Source organism: Salmo salar, chromosome ssa04 (genome assembly GCF_905237065.1).
Source record: "Salmo salar chromosome ssa04, Ssal_v3.1, whole genome shotgun sequence".
In the NCBI taxonomy this organism is placed as follows: Eukaryota; Metazoa; Chordata; class Actinopteri; order Salmoniformes; family Salmonidae; genus Salmo; species Salmo salar.
In genome coordinates this window covers 76,685,096-76,707,447 of record NC_059445.1, presented here as the reverse complement: position 1 = coordinate 76,707,447, position 22,352 = coordinate 76,685,096, and the positions used below count along the sequence as shown (strand labels likewise).

General features: G+C 42.8%; 1 protein-coding gene across 2 annotated transcripts; it reads right to left on the bottom strand.

The window, feature by feature from the left end:
- LOC106603856 (NEDD4 family-interacting protein 1-like) lies at positions 1–21,004 on the bottom strand. 2 transcript variants are annotated; one of them, XM_014198054.2, is made up of 7 exons: positions 20,785–21,004; positions 12,207–12,294; positions 11,797–11,927; positions 9,438–9,525; positions 9,100–9,224; positions 6,951–7,017; positions 1–564 (listed from the first exon to the last, which is right to left on the bottom strand). In XM_014198054.2, exons 1-7 carry the CDS (start codon positions 20,812–20,814, stop codon positions 461–463), a joined length of 633 nt encoding a protein of 210 aa, XP_014053529.1. In that variant the 5' UTR covers positions 20,815–21,004; the 3' UTR covers positions 1–460. The 2 variants fall into 2 exon arrangements, with proteins under 2 accessions (XP_014053529.1, XP_045573309.1); XM_045717353.1 differs by lacking the exon at positions 20,785–21,004 and adding an exon at positions 12,498–12,724.
- Between the last annotated feature and the right edge of the window lie 1,348 nt (positions 21,005–22,352).

Here is a 22,352-nt window from a genome sequence, read left to right as displayed (position 1 = left end):
TAACATCTTAAGACAGACTTTAATTTCATTATCATATACACATCAAGAAAAAAGCACTGCTTTTGATAAATTTGACTCAATGCTCCGATCCACAGACCGAACTCAATAGTACTGTCACAGGTTCAGCATACAGCTGAGCAGTCTCCATATCAAACACTTTGAAAGAGGACAGAAAAAGACAAGACTGCCCCCTATTGGCTAAAAGGGGTAGAGTACATACCATTGCTACAAACTGATAATAATATGTAAGGCATTATTTATACATCACAGATTTGATTGCAAATAGCACTTGACAAACCACTAATGATTGAATAGTTACAGAATTTTCAGCATCCACCAGTTTACATCAAGAGAGCGAAAGTGTATCGTCCGATTCAACAGCAGCAAAACATTTCTCAGCCTCCCGTGATGGAGTTTAGAAGCCAGAGCAAACTTCTCTATAGAAGTCAGATTTCCACTTTTAGTAGATGAAAAGGACTCTGGTTCGCGGAAGAGTAGAAAACGAGTCAGCCATTTTGCGTATCTTGGCGTAGTTGATGAAACCTCTGAGGAAGAGCAGGAATCCTAGAAGACAGAGAATACAGGAGTCATTTTTCTACGATGTTTTTTGGGGCAGCAACTCAACTCCAGGCATCAAACAAGGCATTCTTGTTAGTGTAAGTTAACTCTTCATGCACACTGTCCATTCAATAGATACTAGAGTTGAATGGCGGGAACATGGTTACCGAGATTTACCTCCCAAAACCACTCTTTTCCCGGGAAAAAATAACTGCAAGAAACCGGTAAATTATAATAAATTATTTATATGAACAGCATGGCGTAAACTGGAACTGTTAAATTATATGAGATGTCTAAAATCGGTCTTCTCTACGGCCTCTGCATGATGAATCATCACCGCTGAGGATGGGCACAGACCCATCTCAGATTGGAGCGCAGTTCACAAATGCATGCAGATCTTATCTCATCATGGTAACCGTTTTTCTTGTGACAGGTAGACCTACATTTGCGGCAGCATAGTCTATAATATAAAGACAGAATGTGCATCTAATTTACCCATCTCCACCTGGCTTTCGGGGGTCACCTTATATTTTTTTTATGTAAATATATATTTTTTTATTGCAGCTGCAGAGTTAAAACAGCCCGTCACTCAAATATCGTTGCTTTAAATCTCTCCTGCTCTCTCATTGCATCCAAAATAGATAATCCAGTTGTAGAGTGATACATAGCCCTATATGTCCTGGTCTGTTTCAGGTAATACATTTAATGCAGTATTAGCCTTATATTTTTATAATTATTGATGGCTTATGAATAATAAGCTTCTTACTTATAGCCGCTGTCTCTTGCGCAATAAGCAAGCACCTGTGCTACACTAGCCTTGGAGTCCCATGCAGGAAAAGTTAGACTAGAATAGCTTGCTGGACATTTTTTATACCAATAGACTATTCAAAGAGGTAAGCAAGTGCGTATGCTGAACGTTAAATACATCAGCCAATAGAAATCACAGGTAGTTTGAAAGAGCAAACGCACGATGGCAGTAGGCTATAGCAGTTATTTATTTAGACCCATAACTATTCAATTATCTTCATCAAGAGAAGTGAAATCCTTCTGCATCTGATTCTAGTCCTATAATATTCAAGTATGACATTAGAATGACGAAGATAAGGACAAAACATATTTCATTTAACTGTTGAAAGCGAGGAAGAAATTAAACAAGAGAGAAATTAGGCACATGGTCCCGTGTGGCTCAGTTGGTACAGCATGGTGTTTGCAACGCCAGGGTTGTGCGTTCGATTCCCACGGGGAAATGTATGAAATGTATGCACTCACTACTGTAAGTCGCTCTGGATAAGAGCGTCTGCTAAATGACTAAAATGTTAAAATAAAGAAAAGAGCCTACTAGGTTAATAACATAAGCGGAAATATACTGCTCAAAAAAATAAAGGGAACACTTAAACAACACATCCTAGATCTGAATGAAAGAAATAATCTTATTAAATATTTTTTCATTACATAGTTGAATGTGCTGACCACAAAATCACAAAAATAAATCAATGGAAATCCAATTTATCAACCCATGGAGGTCTGGATTTGGAGTCACACTCAAAATTAAAGTGGAAAACCACACTACAGGCTGATCCAACTGATGTAATGTCCTTAAAACAAGTCAAAATGAGGCTCAGTAGTGTGTGTGGCCTCCGCGTGCCTGTATGACCTCCCTACAACGCCTGGGCATGCTCCTGATGAGGTGGCGGATGGTCTCCTGAGGGATCTCCTCCCAGACCTGGACTAAAGCATCCGCCAACTCCTGGACAGTCTGTGGTGCAACGTGGCGTTGGTGGATAGAGCGAGACATGATGTCCCAGATGTGCTCAACTGGATTCAGGTCTGGGGAACGGGCGGGCCAGTCCACAGTATCAATGCCTTCCTCTTGCAGGAACTGCTGACACACTCCAGCCACATGAGGTCTAGCATTAGGAGGAACCCAGGGCCAACCGCACCAGCATATCTTACAAGGGGTCTGAGGATCTCATCTCGGTACCTAATGGCAGTCAGGCTACCTCTGGCGAGCACATGGAGGGCTGTGCGGCACCCCAAAGAAATGCCACCCCACACCATGACTGACCCACCGCCAAACCGGTCATGCTGGAGGATGTTGCAGGCAGCAGAACGTTCTCCACGGCGTCTCCAGACTCTGTCACGTGCTCAGTGTGAACCTGCTTTAATCTGTGAAGAGCACAGGGCGCCAATGGCGAATTTGCCAATCTTGGTGTTCTCTGGCAAATGCCAAACGTCCTGCACGGTGTTGGGCTGGAAGCACAACCCCCACCTGTGGACGTCGGGCCCTCATACCACCCTCATGGAGTCTGTTTCTGACCGTTTGAGCAGACACATGCACATTTGTGGCCTGCTGGAGGTCATTTTGCAGGGCTCTGGCAGTGCTTCTCCTGCTCCTCCTTGCACAAAGGCGGAGGTAGCGGTCCTGCTGCTGGGCTGTTGCCCTCCTACGGCCTCCTCCACGTCTCCTGATGTACTGGCCTGTCTCCTGGTAGCGCCTCCATGCTCTGGACACTACGCTGACAGACACAGCAAACCTTCTTGCCACAGCTCGCATTGATGTGCCATCCTGGATGAGCTGCACTACCTGAGCCACTTGTGTGGGTTGTAGACTCCATCTCATGCTACCACTAGAGTGAAAGCGCCGCCAGCATTCAAAAGTGACCAAAACATCAGCCAGGAAGCATAGGAACTGAGAAGTGGTCTGTGGTCCCCACCTGCAGAACCACTCCTTTATTGGGGGTGTCTTGCTAATTGCCTATAATTTCCACCTGTTGTCTATACCATTTGCACAACAGCATGTGAAATGTATTGTCAATCAGTGTTGCTTCCTAAGTGGACAGTTTGATTTCACAGAAGTGTGATTGACTTGGAGTTACATTGTGTTGTTTAAGTGTTCCCTTTATTTTTTTGAGCAGTATATGATAAATATATACACATTCTTCAAAGTAGCCACTCCTTGCGTTGAGAGAATTGCACACTCTTGGCATTATCTCAACCAGCTTCACCTGGAATGCTTTTCCAACAGTCTTGGAGTTTCCACATATGCTGAGCACTTGTTGGCTGCTTTTCCTTCACTCTGCTGTCCAACTCATCCCAAACTATTTCAATTGCGTTGAAGGTAGGTGATTGTGGAGGCCAGGTCATCTGATGCAACACTCCACTCTCATTCTTTGCCAAAAAACCTTATTTAACTAGGCAAGTCAGTTAAGAACAAATTCTTATTTACACCCCTACCTTGTCACAACAACTGATTGGCTCAAATCCATAAGAAGGAAAGAAATTCCACAAATTAAATTTTAAACAAGGCACACCTGTTAATTGAAATGCATTCCAGGTGAGACAATGCCAAGAGTGTGCAAAGCTGTCATCCCGGAGTCGCCTCTTCACTGTTGACGTTGAGACTGGTTTTTTGTTGGTACTATTTAATGAAGTGGCCAGTTGAGGAATTGTGAGGCGTCTGTTTCTCAAACTAAACACTAATGTACTTGTCCTCCTGCTCAGTTGTGCACCGGGGCCTCCCACTTTCTATTCTGGTTAAAGCCAGTTTGCGCTGTTCTGTGAAGGGAGTAGTACACAGATTTGTACGAGATCTTCAGTTTCTTGGCAATTTCTCGCATGGAATAGCCTTCATTTTTCAGAACATGAATAGACTGACAAGTTTCAGGAGAAAGTACTTTGTTTCTGGCCCATTTTGAGCCTGTAATCGAACCCACAAATGCTGATGCTCCAGATTCAACTAGTCTAAAGAAGGCCAGTTTTATTGCTTCTTTTAAAATCAGGACAACAGTTTATCTGTGCTAACATAATTGCAAAAGGGTTTTCTAATGATCAATTAGCCTTTTAAAATGATAGCTAATCCAAGTTTAACACAACATGCCATTGGAACACAGGAGTGACGGTTGCTGATAATGGGCCTCTGTACGCCTATATTTCCAGCTACAATAGTGATTCAGAACATTAACAATGTCTACCCTATTTCTGATCAATGTTATTTTAAAAATGGACAAAAAAATAAAAATAAATAAAAGTGAGGACATTTTAGTGACCCCACTTTTGAATGGTAGTGTATGTGTCAGCCTACCAATTATACAAATAGGCCCTACTATATTTCAAAATTAAATTTGCTAGCCTATACTTGTAACTTTGTAGGCCGCATGTGCGGACCCAGAATTGCATGTTCTCTCCCTGCTTTATCATGGTTTGAATGATGTGCCTAATTCCAGTCCATTTAATACAGTTCACACTCAAAGATTGGCCTACTTAAGCTAGTTTCATTTATTTACCCAAGAGGACATATAAGCTACATCTATGGGCTTTTCTGTTGAGTGTAATGTGCAGTAGCCTACATCATATATGTATTGGATAACACTAATCATTTGGGCTTGGGCTCATTAAAATGTATTTCATGTATGGCTCAGGTAGCTTCAGGCTTGACTAAATCAAATCCAGGCATATACCTATTTATATGCTTTAATGATTAATTAATGCTTTTGAATGACACTTCCGGTTTTAGCGGGAAATACTGGGTTACCCAGGAGAAAAGTGATTTATTCTCGGGATGGAACATTTGTAAAACACCGGGAAAATATTCAACCCTAATAGATAGTGCTGGGTATTTCTATAAATAAAAATGGGGCCAATGTGTGACAGGATGAAAAAAATCTATATGGTTTGAAACAAATAAAATGGACTTTCATGCCGTTCCATGTGCACTAAGGAATAAAGTGAATATGCAAATTGGCCCATAACTCCACCAACATAGGTCTAGGACTATACATCCTTTAAGCAAGGTTCATACAGACATTGGCAAGTCATTCAAGGACTTTCAGAGACTTGATCAAGCACTTAATTGTAATTTAAGGACCTCAACATTACACAATTGTACAATTGATATAATGGTACATATAGGGCCTAATATAGTAGCCTGTGTGGCCAACGCAGGCACACATAATAAAGCCATGAATAGCCGTAGCATTAATCTCACCATCTGAAAGTCACTAATGCGGTTTTTACAATGAGAGAGTGACCAAAAACCATGTTTCTTTTTTAATGAAAGGAATTGTATGGAAAACCAAGTTGATGCCAACAGATGTCGTCCTCATAATCACCGCACGTGGTTTTACTGCAAGAGTGGCGCAACACCCTCCAACTGAAGCGACGGGAAACAAACAAAAGTGGCCACATCTCCCACAAAAACAAATAAGTATGAGGGACCAGGAGAACTTAGAAACTGGCTACAATAACTTTTTATGCACCAAATTGAGGAAATGTCATAAAAAAAAAAAAAGGTAGGCTTATTACAGTACTTGAATTTCTGAGCTCCAAATTCAAGTAGGCTACTTCAAGCCCCTTGTATGGTTTAAAATTGCAGGTCTAACATGGAAAACAAAATGTATGTTGTCATTTCATTACCAGATCATATCATGAATAAGCCATTGTCATTATATCCAGAATAATTAATAGGAATAGCTTGGGTGTTGCATAGTAGTCTATCCTACACAATTGTGCACAGTAGACTCAGCGTCCAATCCGAGGCATAAAAACATTAACTTGCTGCTTTTTCTGTTTACTCTAACGAGACCCTGCTGTAAATCAACATCAATTCTCTAGGGATATTAGATCCAACGTGGATCCAGGCACAACTGTCTTCACCGGCATAACGAATGAAACACCAAAATATTCTGGACATTCCTCACAAGCACCTTTTTTCCAGCACTTGGGCTGTTGTTGCGTCGCATACGCTTCCACAACAGCCGTTCATCACTTGACTGTCATTAGGAAAACTCCTTCCTGTATCACCACGTAACTAATCAGCTGGACACCAAATGCGCATCCAACAAGTATTATGCATAATTATAGAAGAACCACGTTAATGACAGTATCGATTTAGGTTAAGCATCAAAGGCAGGCGACTTTCAGAAGCATTTGATTTTGCAATGCATACATGATTATGTGCCCATGAAAACTGTTTTAACCCCGTAACATAAGGAGACACAAAATGTTACGTAGTTACACTGAATTTCTGAGATCTCTACACAAAAAATTAACTAAATAAAACTGTCCGACAGTTAAATCTCATGACATAACTTACATTGCCATAAACGCAAGGTTTATGTTATGTTTAATGTAACAATTTTGGACAAATCCGACAACATTGGTTTTAAAATCAACTTGTGAATTTTTATTGAAAATAGCTCTGATCCCCATTTATATATTAAATGTAAATGAAAAACTGGCAGATTATTATCAATGACTTAACAGCTGTAACAAGTTGTCCAGTGTAGGAAATCCTCACTGGTACCCTAATAAAAAGACCCTTCTACACCAATGCTACAATGCATTTACCTGTCTAGTACTACAAATGAAAACTACAGAAGAGTGGTTGTACCTACCCATTACCAGGAACACCCACCACAGCCAGTACTGCCCATCAAAGTACCCAGGGAAGTAGGTGGAGAACTGGGGGGAAAAACAAACATTAACCTGTTAGGGCTAGGGGGCAGTATTTACACGGCCAGATAAAAAAACGTACCCGATTTAATCTGGTTATTACTACTGCCCAGAAACTAGAATATGCATATAATTATTGGCTTTGGATAGAAAACACCCTAAAGTTTCTAAAACTGTTTGAATGGTGTCTGTGAGTATAACAGAACTCATATGGCAGGCAAAAACCTGAGAAGATTCTGTACAGGAAGTGCCCTCTCTGACCATTCATTGGGCTTCTTGACTCTTTTTATTGAAAACTTAGGATCTTTGCTGTAACGTGACACTTCCTACGGCTCCCATAGGCTCTCAGAACCCAGGAAAAAGCTGAGAATGACGTCTTTGCAGCCCCTGGCTGAAAAACATTAGCACCTTTGGTAAGTGGTCTATCAGAGGACAATGAGACTGAGGCGCGTGCACGAGGCGACCCCATGTTTTTATTTTCTCTCTCTGAGCTAAAACACAGATTTCCGGTCGGAATATTATCGCTATTTTACGAGAAAAATGGCATAAAAATTGATTTTAAACAGCGGTTGACATGCTTCGAAGTACGGTAATGGAATATTTAGATTTTTTTTGTCACGAAACGCGTCGGGCGCGTCGCCCTTCTTTACACTTGGGATAGTGTCTTGAACGCACGAACAAAACAGCGGATATTTGAACATAACTATGGATTATTTTGAACCAAACCAACATTTGTTATTGAAGTAGAAGTCCTGGGAGTGCATTCTGACGAAGAACAGCAAAGGTAATAACATTTTTCTTATAGTAAATCTGACTTTGGTGAGGGCTAAACTTGGTGGGTGTCTAAATAGCTAGCCCTGTGATGCCGGGCTATCTACTTAGAATATTGCAAAATGTGCTTTCACCGAAAAGCTATTTTAAAATCGGACATAGCGAGTGCATAGAGGAGTTCTGTATCTATAATTCTTAAAATAATGGTTATGCTTTTTGTTAACGTTTATCGTGAGTAATTTAGTAAATTCACATGAAGTTTGCGGGGGGTATGCTAGTTCTGAACGTCACATGCTAATGTAAAAAGCTGGTTTTTGATATAAATATGAACTTGATTGAACAAAACATGCATGTATTGTATAACATAATGTCCTAGGATTGTCATCTGATGAAGATCAAAGGTTAGTGCTGCATTTAGCTGTGGTTTGGGTTTATGTGACATTATATGCTAGCTTGAAAAATGGGTGTCTGATTATTTCTGGCAGGGTACTCTGCTGACATAATCTAATGTTTTGCTTTCGTTGTAAAGCCTTTTTGAAATCGGACAGTGTTGTTAGATTAACGAGAGTCTTGTCTTTAAAATGGTGTAAAATAGTCATATGTTTGAGAAATTGAAGTAATAGCATTTCTAAGGTATTTGAATAACGCGCCACAGGATTCCACTGGCTGTTACGTAGGTGGGACGATTTCGTCCCACCTTCCCTAGAGATTTTAACAGATAAGTGGACCAGTCAGAGTAATCATGAACGTGATCTTGGGCTCTGGAAGAGGGAAACCTACACCAAACTGAAGTACTTTGCCATCAGATCACTACTCCAAGATGGCAACTTTGATTGTTGGGAAAGAGCTCACAAGTTTATCATTTCACTGCACTGTTTTATACCCGCTGTATCCTGTGCATGTGACATTAAAACTAAAGCTCAGAGGGTGTTGGTAGTGATATCTTGTGTAAAATAAATAAATATATATATATATATAGGCACACTAAATACTGCCTGGCCACGCCCACAGACGTTAGTTTCTCCTCTGCAGTGAGTCTGGATCTGAGTACCTCCCTGACCCTTCACCATGGGTTGGGCCATAGCCACGTGGGTAAAGCGGAGGTTTGAAAATGTGTCATTGGCTTTGATACTCGGATTAGTTAGAGACGATCCAAATCGTGCCCCTCGTCATCACAAACGACTTCAAATGATTGCTACATTCTTGAGTCTGAAACTGCAATCTACAGAACAGCGGAATCATTTAGTGGGAGTTGTCAGGCTACTGTAAATATGCTCCCAATAGTTGAATGGGTAAACTGAAATGTTAGTGATATGTTACCCGGACGATGAGGATCCACTTGATGAGAGACAGGCCAAAGCCAGAGATGGCCCCGTAGCGGCCAGCTGCTGAGGTGGTCAGACAGAAGGACAGGAAGAAGCCGATCCAGTTGAAGAGGAATGCCACTGAAGAGGAGAGAGAGAGGAGGAGCTTTAAAACAGACCTGTGCATATGGTCGACTAGGATGGGCTGTTTCTCAACACAAATACTATTCTAAGATCACATCAAATACCTTTATCATCAAATAAATACATGACATGCCTCTTCATTTTGCTGGGTGTATTATACTAACCCCAGTCTTCACCAAGGAGAAGATTCAACTTCAAGATGTGACTTACTAAAAAATGTCAACATGAAAATCCCATCGTTGCCTATCTGCAGCTGGTCCGCATCCTCAAAGTCATCCCTGGCTGCAAAGTCATCATCCTGCAGAGATAAAGAAATGGTGGAGATGATCGTCAAGTCATTTTTGATGATGGAAACCTCACTGCAGTCTATATCAACCAAAGACAGCAAACATTCATGCTACGAACATGTCCTTCTCTTTACATTGCCCTAAAGTAGTGGATGTACAAGTTATTCAGCTGGAGATGTTCCAATTATAATTTTGTAATTTTAATTTAAACTAGGCAAGTCAATTAATAAATTCTTATTTACAATGACGGCCTACCCCGGCCAAACCCTAACGACGCTGGGCCAACTGTGCGCCACCCTATTGGACTCCTGATCACGGCCGGTTGTGATACAGCCCGGGATTAAACCGTTTCAAAACAGACTTGACCTATACAGAGTACAGTATACAGTGCCTTCGGAAAGTATTCAGACCTCTTGACTTTCACATTAGAGCCTTATTCTAAAATGGATTAAATCTACACACATTACCCCATAATAACAAAGCAAAAACTGGCTGACATTTTTGCTAATTTATTAAAAATACTAACCTTAAAAAGCTCACATTGACATAAGTATTCAGACCCTTTACGCAGTACTTTGTTGAGCACATTTGGCAGCAATTACAGAACTGAGTCTTCTTGGGTATGACGCAACAATCTTGGCACATCTGTAATTGTGGAGTTTCTCCCATTATTCTCTGCAGATCCTCTCAAGCTCTGTCATGTTAGATGGGGAGTGTTGCTGCACAGCTATTTTCAGGTCTCTCCAGAGATGCTCGATCTGGTTCAAGTCCAGGCTCTGGCTGGGCCACTCAAGAACATTCAGAAACTTGTCCCGAAGCCACTCCTGCGTTGTCTTGGCTGTGTGCTTAGGGACGTTGTCCTGTTGGAAGGCGAACCTTCGCCCTTGTCTGAGGTCCTGGGCAGGTTTTCGTCAAGGAGCTCTGTACTTTGCTCTGTTCATCTTTGCCTCAACCCTGACTAGTCTCCCAGTCCCTGCCGCTGAAAAACATCCCAACAGCATGATGATGCCACCACCATGCTTCACCATAGGGATGGTGCCAGGTTTCCTTCACACGAGACGCTTGGCATTCAGGCCAAAGAGTTCAATCTTGGTTTCATCAGACCAGAGAATCTTATTTCATGGTCTGAGAGTCTTTAGGTGGCTTTTAGCAAACTCCAAAGAGGCTCTCGTGCCTTTTACTGAGGAGTGGCTTCTGTCTGGCCTCTACCATAAAGGCCTGATTGGTAGATTGCTGTGGAGATGGTTGTCCTGATGGAAGGTTCTCCCATCTCCACAGAGGAACTCTCGAGCTCCGTCAGAGAGACCATCGGGTTCTTGGTCACCTCCCTGACCATGGACCTTCTCCCCCAATTGCTCAGTTTGGCTGGGCGGCCAGCTCAAGGAGGAGTCTTGGTGGTTCCAAACTTCTTCCATTTAAGAATGATGGAGGCGACTGTGTTCTTGGGGACTTTCAATGCCGCTGGAATGTTTTGGTACCCTTCCCCAGATCTGTGCCTCGACACAATCCTGTCCCGGAGCTCTACAGAGAGTTCCTTCTTCATGGCTTGGTTTTTGCTCTGACATGCACTGTCAACTGTGGGACCGTATATAGACAGGTGTGTGCCTTTTCAAATCATGTCCAATCAATTTAAATTTACCACATGTGGACTCCAATCAAGTTGTAGAAAGATCTCAAAGATGATCAATGGAAACAGGATGCAGCTGAGCTCAATTTCGAGTCTCATAGCCAAGGGTCTGAATACTTATGTAAATAAGATGTGTTTTTATTTTTAATACATTTGCAAAAATGTCTAAAAACCTGTTGTTGCATTGTCATTATGGGGTATTGTGTGTAGATTGATGAGGATATATATATATATATATATTTTTTTTTAATCCATTTTAGAATAAGGCTGTAACGTATCAAAATGTGGAAAAGGTCTGAATACTTTCCGAAGGCACTGTATACCTACACACACCCATGGTTAAACAGGCGTACTTTGATATTATATGCAATGGGGTTCATGGAGTCATTTTCAGAAACTAGCCCGCATCCAGCTCAATGTAAATAGTACACAAAACTGAGGCACGGTTGGTTACGTGGGAGATCAGCCACACCATCAAAAAAAGAATGTAGAAAATGTACTCAGGAAGTATTCTGACCGTCAATAGACAGGGACTGAATTCCTTTCTGCCACACCCACAACACCGAGGAACAACACAGAACCTGGATGAACACAAAATAGTCCAGCAAAACTACAAGGGATGGTTACGTGGAGTTTGTAGTGCTGGAAGACTCACCCTTTCAGCCACCAAGGGAACATGGACTTCAGCCTTTGTTCTCTCTGCCTCGTCATAGGAAGGGAGAGTTGTGGCCACGTTGTATGACGGTGGCTTGGGGAACCCCCCGTCCTCTTTGTAGGCAAAATAAGCTAAGGGAGGTAAATAAGTGAAATAAGCTGCTGTGTTACACTGGAGTGCAATATATCCCCTTTTGGTAGGCTAATTGCTGTAACACCATAAGTAAACCTAATGCTAGGCTAGCAGGGAAATCGCCTGTTATAAAAAAAAAGATACTTGACTTGTCCTAGTTTAGTTCTAGACTGTAATTGTCCAATGACTCTCAGGGCAGCGGTAAAGACATTGACCCCCAGGCCAAACCATAACACTCCACTGTGATGTGTGTATTTGTGTATGCATTGAACTATTACCTGCATTATCTGCTGCAATGCTGCTGTAAGGGGGTGGGGCTTCAGCTGCCACCTGGAGAACCTCCTCTGGCTCCTCTTCATTAGGCAGCTGAATAGGGGAAGAGTCAATAAACTGGTTATGCCTAGCTGACAGAGAACATCAACATGACCTAGTGAAGAGATCAGTTCAAGGCCTGGAGAAAGTGCTCGTTTTATTCAGGCTCTAAGCTAAAGGGTCAGGCGAGCACATATTATAGCAGACTTCTGGACAGAAAACAAAATAACGAACGCCAGCCGTTCTCAGTAGATCACCTGCTGGGTGATGAACTGTGGCGATTCAGCACGTACAATCATCAGGAAATTAACAGAAAATGAAGGCCGATGTTCTGCAATCAGAAGAGACGAGGCTGCGCAGTCGACATCTGCTGTTTCGTTCCCTCTCGTAGAATAAAAAGAAGAAGTGGTCACACTAGGTTCCAGCATCACGCTTTGACAGGAACTCACATGACCACCTACTTATTTGACAAAATGGCAAGCAGACAGTTCCCCATTTTGGTTGTCATTTCTTTCATTTTCATAACAGGTCGCTGAACGATCTATGGGAACTCCTTCCCCGTCACACGATATGATTGAAAAAGCATAATATCGAAGATGTATTTGATCCCCTGCTGATTTTGTACGTTTGCCCACTGACAAAGAAAGGATCAGTCTATAATTTTAATGGTAGGTTTATTTGAACAGTGAGACAGAATAACAAAAATATCCAGAAAAACACATGTAAAAAATGTTATAAATTGATTTGCATTTTAATGAGGGAAATACGTATTTGACCCCTCTCAATCAAAAAGATTTCTGGCTCCCAGGAGCTGAGATTAGGCACACACTCTTGAAGGGAGTGCTCCTAATCTCAGTTTGTTACCTGTATAAAAGACACCTGTCCACAGAAGCAATCAATCAATCAGATTCCAAACTCTCCACCATGGCCAAGACCAAAGAGCTCTCCAAGGATGTCAGGGACAAGATTGTAGACCTACAAGGCTGGAATGGGCTACAAGACCATCGCCAAGCAGCTTGGTGAGAAGGTGACAACATTTGGTGCGATTATTCGCAAATGGAAGAAACACAAAAGAACTGTCAATATCCCTCGGCCTGGGGCTCCATGCAAGATCTCACCTCGTGGAGTTGCAATGATCATGAGAACGGTGAGGAATCAGCCCAGAACTACACGGAAGGATCTTGTCAATGATCTCAAGGCAGCTGGGACCATAGTCACCAAGAAAACAATTGGTAACACACTACGCCGTGAAGGACTGAAATCCTGCAGCTCCCGCAAGATCCCCCTGCTCAAAAATACATATACATGCCCGTCTGAAGTCTGCCAATGAACATCTGAATGATTCAGAGGACAACTGGTGAAAGTGTTGTGGTCAGATGAGACCAAAATGGAGCTCTTTGACATCAACTCAACTCGCCGTGTTTGGAGGAGGAGGAATGCTGCCTATGACCCCAAGAACACCATATCCCCGTCAAACACAGAGGTGGAAACATTATGCTTTGTGGGTGGTTTTCTGCTAAGGGGACAGGACAACTTCACCGCATCAAAGGGACGATGGACGGGGCCATGTACCGTCAAATCTCGGGTGAAAACCTCCTTCCCTCAGCCAGGGCATTGAAAATGGGTATTACAGCATGACAATGACCCAAAACACACAGCCAAGGCAACAAAGGAGTGGCTCAAGAAGAAGCACATTAATGTCCTGGAGTGGCCTAGCCAGTCTCCAGACCTTAATCCCATAGAAAATCTGTGGAGGGAGCTGAAGGTTTGAGTTGCCAAACGTCATCCTCGAAACCTTAATGACTTGGAGAAGATCTGCAAAGAGGAGTGGGACAAAATCCCTCCTGAGATGTGTGCAAACCTGGTGGCCAACTACAAGAACTGTCTGACCTCTGTGATTGCCAACAAGGGTTTTGCCACCAAGTACTAAGTCATGTTTTGCAGAGGGGTCAAATACTTATTTCCCTCATTAAAATGCACATAATTTTATAACATTTTTGACATGCGTTTTTCTGGATTTTGTTGTTGTTATTCTGTCCCTCACTGTTCAAATAAACCTACTATTAAAATTATAGACTTATCATTTCTTTGTAAGTGGGCAAACGTACAAAATCAGCAGGGATCAAATACTTTCCCCCCCACTGTACAAAGAGGCATGGCGCGACTAACTTTTTCCCTCACCATCCCAGAGTGGAATTTCAACTGTCCCAAACAGAACTTGATCATTCCCAAAATGAAAAAACAATTTATTTTATTTTATTATGCCAACATGGGGCTAGGACTAGGTCATTTGCAGGGCTTTTAAAGTAATTGGTGTATATTTCATAACCTTAAATTTGTTAAGAAAAACGTTTAGCATCATGAAGTATATTTCTTCAATTTCTTTTGTGACATGAGTCTTTTAAATCAAAATATCACAGATGAGACAAATGTTCACCTGGTTACCGTAGTAATGCGACTCCAGTCATGTTGGTGTTTGTGAGAGTGACTCGTATCCGGGGTGCTTCTCTTCCCTAGCAGTTGAAACTAAACATTGAAAAACAACCTAGCTTGTGAACAAAACAATATAAATAGCCAAGGAACACAAGCACAAAGTCTCACTTCTGTAGACTGTATGCCTGTACGCAGCAATTCTAAAAATGAATCTGTCACTCAGCTCTTCACGTGTGCACACACAGTCCCCAGGCAGGCAGTGTTGCAGCGCGAGGCAGAAATACTTAGAACATTTTACTGTTTGCATTCGTTTCAGGAGATACAACCATATTCTCTAGAATACCATAGTAGCTAGCCATAGCAAACAGACAATGCAAATGGCACAGCAACTCCCTGCACGCGAAATATCCTCTCCGGGCTGGTGGCCCGCAGACGGGCTGGGAGAGTCAAATGTGCATTCTAATAGGCCTATTTGCTCAACATTGGAATGATATTCTAATATTATGTTACATATGCGATGCCTAGCCAGCCATATCACTGTTTGAAACCTGGACCTTTTACATGGCATATCTTACCTTGCTTTTAATAGACTACATCCAAAATCCGACCAAAGAAAAAAAAGCAAAGACTTCCTGATATGCCATTGAAAGCATTCTTCTACTGTCCAAAGTCAGTAAGGCAGAATCCTATTGTTGCATCTTCAGATACTCTACGTTTCTACCATTAGTCTGTATATCCATCTGTCGCATTATAAAAACTGCTCGCATCAGGTGCGTGTTTGAGAATGGTGTTTAAACATTTTAGGACGCCCTTAATTTTGAGCCCTGGCCGTGAATAGTTGATTTATGCATTTATAAAATACAGCATAAAAACATTGAGCATGACATCCAGACATATCCTCCAACATAGCACATATACACAGTATCTCACAAGGTACAATACAGAACTAAATGGGTTCACAAGCACAAGTCATCACATCCCAGTTCTAGGAATTGTTGATTTTTATCTAATCTAGTCCCCCTCTGTCGTTATTGTGCTGGCCCATACTAGCTAACTTGTATTGCTTTTTGTCAGGCATTTCCATCTTTGTGTGTTCTCTAGCTAGCTAGTTTTCGGGATACACTCGAAGCTACCTCAAAAGTTAGCTCGTAGCTAGCTAGCTAAATTAGCCACACATAGCTACCGTAGCTAGTTGGTTTGTTGTACCCGGTTGGCGGTTGTTGACCCGCCATGTCGGGCCAGTCCCCGCAGACTAGCCCGTTGATCTAGCATTACCATTCCCTCACTTGGAGTTCTGCTGTGACCACAGTGCTCAGCGGTGCTGTTGGCTACCGGTCCTCTCTTGACCAAGTCCACCAACGCTGAGCCTTACAGTCCACTCTTAACTCTGCCAGTCTGATGGCGTCATATAGGCGGGAGTTTCGAGTTGGGTCCTTGATACATATTTAGGTGGGAGTCTCGACTCCGAAGCACGATGGGTCGAAGCCAACGGTAAATATTACTTTCTAAGCATCCAAAGCCAATACCAAGGCAATCGAAGCACACAGAGACAAAAAGCTACTTCTTGTTACCTTTTTCTTGGAACACACTTCTCTTACGTGAAATCTGTTCTTTCCACACTGATTCAGTGCTGTACACATGTCATTCCACCCATGTCAACTAGAGGTCGACCGATTAATCGGAATGGCCGATTAATTAGGGCCGATTTCGAGTTCATAACAATCGGTAATCGGCATTTTTGGACACCGATTGTGGCCGATTACATTGCACTCCACGAGGAGACTGCGTGGCAGGCTGACTACCTGTTACGCGAGTGCAGCAAGAAGCCAAGGTAAGTTGCTAGCTAGCATTAAACTGATCTTAACATACTCACTAGTTAACTACACATGGTTGATGATATTACTAGTTTATCTAGCGTGTCCTGCGTTGCATATAATCGATGCGGTGCCTGTTAATTTTTCATTGAATCACAGCCCACTTCGCCAAACGGGTGATGATTTAACAAGCGCATTCGCAAAAAAAGCACTGTCATTGCACCAATGTGTACCTAACCATAAACATCAATGCCTTTCTTTAAAAATCAATACACAAGTATATATTTTTAAACCTGCATATTTAGTTAATATTGCCTGCTAACATGAATTTCTTTTAACTAGGGAAATTGTGTCACTTTTCTTGCGTTCCGTGCAAGCAGTCAGGGTATATGCAGCAGTTTGGGCTGCCTGGCTCGTTGAGAACTGTGTGAAGACCATTTATCCCTAACAAAGAACGTAATTAATTTGCCAGAATTTTACATAATTATGACATAACATTGACGGTTGTGCAATGTAACAGGAATATTTAGACTTAGGGTTGCCAGCCGTTAGATAAAATACAGAACGATTCCGTATTTCACTGAAAGAATAAACGTTTTGTTTTCGAAATTATAGTTTCCGGATTTGGCCATATTAATGACCTAAGGCTCGTATTTCTGTGTGTTATGTTATAATTAAGTCTATGATTTGATATTTCATAGAGCAGTCTGACTGAGCGGTGGCAGGCAGCAGCAGGCTCGTAAGCATTAATTCAAACAGCACTTTTGTGTGTTTGCCAGCAGCTCTTCGCTGTGCTTCAAGCATTGAGCTGTTTATGACTTCAAGCCCATCAACTCCCGAGATTAGGCTGGTGTAACCGATGTGAAATGGCTAGCTAGTTAGCGGGGTGCGCACTAATAGCGTTTCAGTCGGTAAAGTCACTCGCTCTGAGAACTTGAAGTAGTTGTTCCCCTTGCTCTGCAAGGGCCGCGGCTTTTGTGGAGCGATGGGTAACGATGCTTCGAGGGTGGCTGTTGTCGATGTGTTCCTGGTTCGAGCCCAGGTAGGGGCGAGGAGAGGGATGGAAGCTATACTGTTACACTGGCAATACTATAGTGCCTATAAGAACATCCAATAGTCAAAGGTATATGAAATACAAATGGTATAGAGAGAAATAGTCCTATAATAACTACAACCTAAAACTTCTTACCTGGAAATATTGAAGACTCATGTTAAAAGGAACCACCAGCTTTCATATGTTCTCATGTTCTGAGCAAGGAACTTAAACGTTAGCTTTTTTACATGGCACATATTGCACTTTTACTTTCTTCTCCAACACTTTGTTTTTGCATTATTTAAACCAAATTGAACATGTTTCATTATTTATTTGAGGCTAAATTGATTTTACTGGTGTATTATATTAAGTTAAAATAAAAAAATGTTCATTCAATATTGTTGTAATTGTCATTATTACAAATAAAATAAATATATATTTTTTAAATAAAAAATCTGACCGATTATTCGGTATTGGCTTTTTTTGGTCCTCCAATAACTGGTATCGGCATTGAAAAATCATAATCGGTTGACCTCTAAATGTCAACAGTGTGAAAAACAACTCCCAGCCTCAGATGAGCACACACACTTCTTTGTTTGGGAGCTGAACATGCTCAAGCGGACAGGGTAGAAGCTCATGCACTCAGTCAGAAATTCAAACCCAAGATCATTCAAATCTCGACTTGCGCACTTTGCATCAAATGAGTCTACCACACAGATCTAACACTCCAGGTCTAATGATGGGTCTCACTCCCCTCGTGATCCACCACTCAATAAACACCATAGCTCATCCTTGCCAGGGCACAAATTGACACAGATGCGGTATAAGATTAAATTCAACCTTTATTTAACTAGGGAAGTCAGTTAAGAACAACTGCTTATTTACAATGACGGCCTACCCCGATCAAATCCGGACGAAGCTGGGCCAATTATGCGCCGCCCTATGGGACTCCAATCATGGCCGAATGTGATACAGCCTGGATTCGAACCAGGGACTGTAGTGACGCCTCTTGCACTGAGACGCAGTGACTTAGACCACTGCTCCCGAGTGGCGCAGCGGTCTAAGGTCTGCCCTTAAGCACATCCTGGCCAGGCTTCCCCTGCCGGTCCCAAATCCCCTACATCTGATGATGCTGTCATGTACCACAGCTCTAGTATCGTCTAAGCCTGCCGGCCTAGCAGTGACGGTTGACCAGAAAATACATTTGTCTGAAATATTTGAGAGGGCAAGCAGGAACTTCAACGTGGAACATGCACCTACTGCCATGGCATCCACATCCAAGTTTGATCAATTCCGTTTTTTAAAAGACAGACATAATCCCGTTGTTCAAAGATTTGGCGTGCTCCAAGGCACTTGGTTTTGGCCACTTCCCCCGTGTGGATAAATCATTTGCTTCACTTGTCCTGCCTGCTTCTCTCGCTCTCTTTTCAGACAAAGAGCTGCCTAACAAACAATGCAGGGCATCTGATTGCATCCTACGCAGGACATATGACAGCACTGCTTCAGCCAAAAAGCTTAGCAATTCAGCAGCGACAGTGGCCTTCAATTAGAAGGAACTGCAGGAACGCAGAGAAGCACAAATGGAGCTTAATTTCAAACCATAGAATGCATCAGCCAGCAAACCATTACTCACGTCCCACAGCCTTGCACACATCAACTGCACCAGGTAACTACTGCTATGGGCAAACAGACACCTCACATTCTTCAGAGCAATACACCTGCCAGGGGTGGAGAATCAGGCAGCAGGCCCTCTCTCTAGAGGCCCTCTTCCTTCAGACTGGAGGATATATCCCACAGTAGTGGCGATGATCTGGGCACGACTCAGAAGGGCCGTTGCCGATCTGTTAGCGTCGCAAGACTCAACCCATTGTCCTATGTTGTTCTCCATAAAAAGGGTACAGAAGGTGTGTTCTCTGGAGTGATGAATCACGCTTCACCATCTGGCAGTCAGACAGACAAATCTGAGTTTGGTGTATGCCAGAACGCTACCTGCCCTAATGCATAATGCCAAATGTACAGTTTGGTGGAGGAGGAATAACGGTCTGGGGCTGTTTATCATGGTTCGGGCTAGGCCCCTTAGTTCCAGTGAAGGGAAATCTTAACACTACAGCATACAATTACATTCTAGACAATTCTGTGCTTCCAACTTTATGGCAAGTTCCGGGACAGCACTTTCCTGTTTCAGCATAACAATGCACCCGTGCACAAAGCAAGGTTCATAGAGAAATGGTTTGTCGAGATCAGTGTGGAAGAACTTGACAGAGCCCTGACCTCAACCCCATCTTACACCTTTGGGATAAAATGGAGCAATGACTGAAAACCAGGCCTAATCACCTAACATCAAGGCCTGCAGCAATGTTCCAACATATAGTGGAAAGCCTTCCCAGAAGAGTGGAAGCTGTTATAGCAACAAAGGTGGGACCAACTCCATATTAATGCCCACAATTTTAGAATGAGATGTTCAATGAGCAGTTGTCCACATGCTTTTGGTCATGTTGAGCTGCGCAGCGGCCTATGGCACTGCCTTGCAGTGCTAAAGGCGTCACTACAGACCTGAGTTCAAACCCAGGCTGTGTCGAAGCCAGCCGTGACTGGGAGACCCATGAGGCGGCGCACAATCGGCCCAGTGTCGTCTAGGTTGGGCCGGCCAGGATGTCCTTCTCCCATCACGCTCTAGCCACTCCTTGTGACGGGCTGGGCGCATGCATGCCGACTTCGGTCGACAGTTGTACGGTGTTTCCTCCGACACATAGGTGTGGCTGGCTTCCGGGTTAAGCGAGCAGTGTGTCAAGAAGCAGTGCGGCTTGGCAGGGTCATGTTTCTGAGGACGCATGGCTCTCCGTACGGGAGCTGCAGCAATGTGACTAGACTAACTACTACCAATTGGATATCACAAAATTGGGGAGAAATGGGAGTAAATGTAAAAAAATATCAAATAAAATGTAGTGTAGTTTGTTAGCTAGCATTATTAGCTAATGTTAGTTACACTATCAAAACATTACCATTATGAAAGTTGACCAAGTTAGCAAAAATGCATTGCTAACCAACAAAACAATGACTAACATGTTAATGTAGCTATAAAGCATTATGACGTGTTAATATTAATTTGTTAACTGACGTTTCAATCATGGTGCCATTCAAAACAACGAGGCCTAACTCGAGCCAACCCATCACCAGTGTTTCTTGCAAACCTCTAGCTAACTAACGTTTGTTAGCTAATGCTTGCCAACGTTAACTCAAAGACACGACAAACGTTTTACTCACCTGCTGATATCTAGCGCTTGGCTCAGACATCCTGATATGAACAGAGGCAAATCCTTGTATTTAAACAATAAATCAATTAGATTATCACCAATGTAACGTTATTCAATACAGAAATTATAGCTATAACCGTAATATAAACTCTTTCCTCGGGACACTGTCTCTGCTCAGGTCCCTCCCCTTGTTTCTTCTTCTTCGTCTTGTTCTTCTTCTTTGGGATTTGGCTGGCAGATCGCATCCAATTTTTAAGGTGCATACACCGCCACCTACTGTACCGGAGTGTGAGGCCAATCACGGCATACCTACTTTACATTATCTTCATTAATCCTGTTCCTATAAGAAAGTGAAACAGAGCCCTAGACACCACTTCCCTCCCCCATTACACCACCCAAACTCCAACTCTGTCCAGCATCTCGAACCCTTTCACATAAATCTCTCCCTACCTACTTCATACAGTTCACAAAATATCAACATATGCTCCACCGTTTCCTCCACTAAACACTCATCACACAGAACTGTTTCATGTCTCCTTATCATCCACAATGTTGCATTCAAACCTGTGCCCAAACTGTAGTCTACTCCACACAACTTCCTCTCTCCTACATCCCATACTCCCCACCTCTTCCTTTACTGGCCGGTGCGCACGATAAAATTGCCTCCCCTTACTACTAGCATCCCACTCCCTTACTACTAGCATCCCACTCCCAAAGATTGAGCCCTTTTGCCTGGATCAAGGACTTGACTTCCCTGCGGCCCAGCGGGACCAAAGATTTTTATATCTAAACCAAGACAGACCACAACCTGTCGTTTCAAACGGGAACAAATGAGCCATAGTGGGCAACACAAGCAATGGGGTTGGCAGAGCCAAGCAGGAGCTAGCGAAATCCTATTAGCGCATTCTAGCATTCATTTGCAAATTTCTGTTGGGGAACGCCTACTAAACAACGCAAATTGTGTGTCAGCCAAAATCCATCTCGTTCCATCTTCTCCCACTGCCGGCCCACATGTTTGGTAGTGAGTGGAAACGCCAACCGGATGCTCACATTTATACATCCGGTGAAATATCTGTCTCATTGTTGTATCTGTGCTTATATTGCGTTTACATGGTACGAGGTAGATGATAAGCGGCAAACCGGATGTCATTGTTTTCAATGAGAGCACAACGGTAAATGCCATTGAAGCTGGCGGTGAATGCTGTCAGCCGCCACTAGTCAGGACTTGCCGCCGAAGTTCAAATATTTCAACTTTTGCCGTCTGGTCTGCTGTCGAGTTGTTTTCTTTCGGATGTTGATTTGCACTGATTGTTTACTGAAATCACCATAGCAACACATACCGTCGTGCTGGCTTTCTTTTGCTGTCACTCTCTTTCTTGATTTCTCATCCCACTATGCTGACAGGTATGACGTTTTTAGCGTCCCTCGTCTAAACGCAGCATTAGTCACCAAATCGACCTTCTCATTACCCTCCACACCCACATGGACAGGAACCCAGTAAAAGCTTACCACCACTCCTATCCTCTCCAATCCCATTAACAGACTCTGAGTGGTTTCACCTACTCCACCCATCTCAAG

Excerpts from the sequence above, each read along its gene's own strand:
- LOC106603856 (XM_045717353.1), bottom strand. The coding sequence starts at position 12,668 with ATGCTGGAACCTAGTGTGACCACTTCTTCTTTTTATTCTACGAGAGGG. Across the intron at positions 9,526-11,796 it reads TTCCCTTGGTGGCTGAAAGG|GATGATGACTTTGCAGCCAG; the intron begins GTGAGTCTTCCA and ends TTATCTCTGCAG. Across the intron at positions 7,018-9,099 it reads AGTGGATCCTCATCGTCCGG|TTCTCCACCTACTTCCCTGG; the intron begins GTAACATATCAC and ends TTTTCCCCCCAG.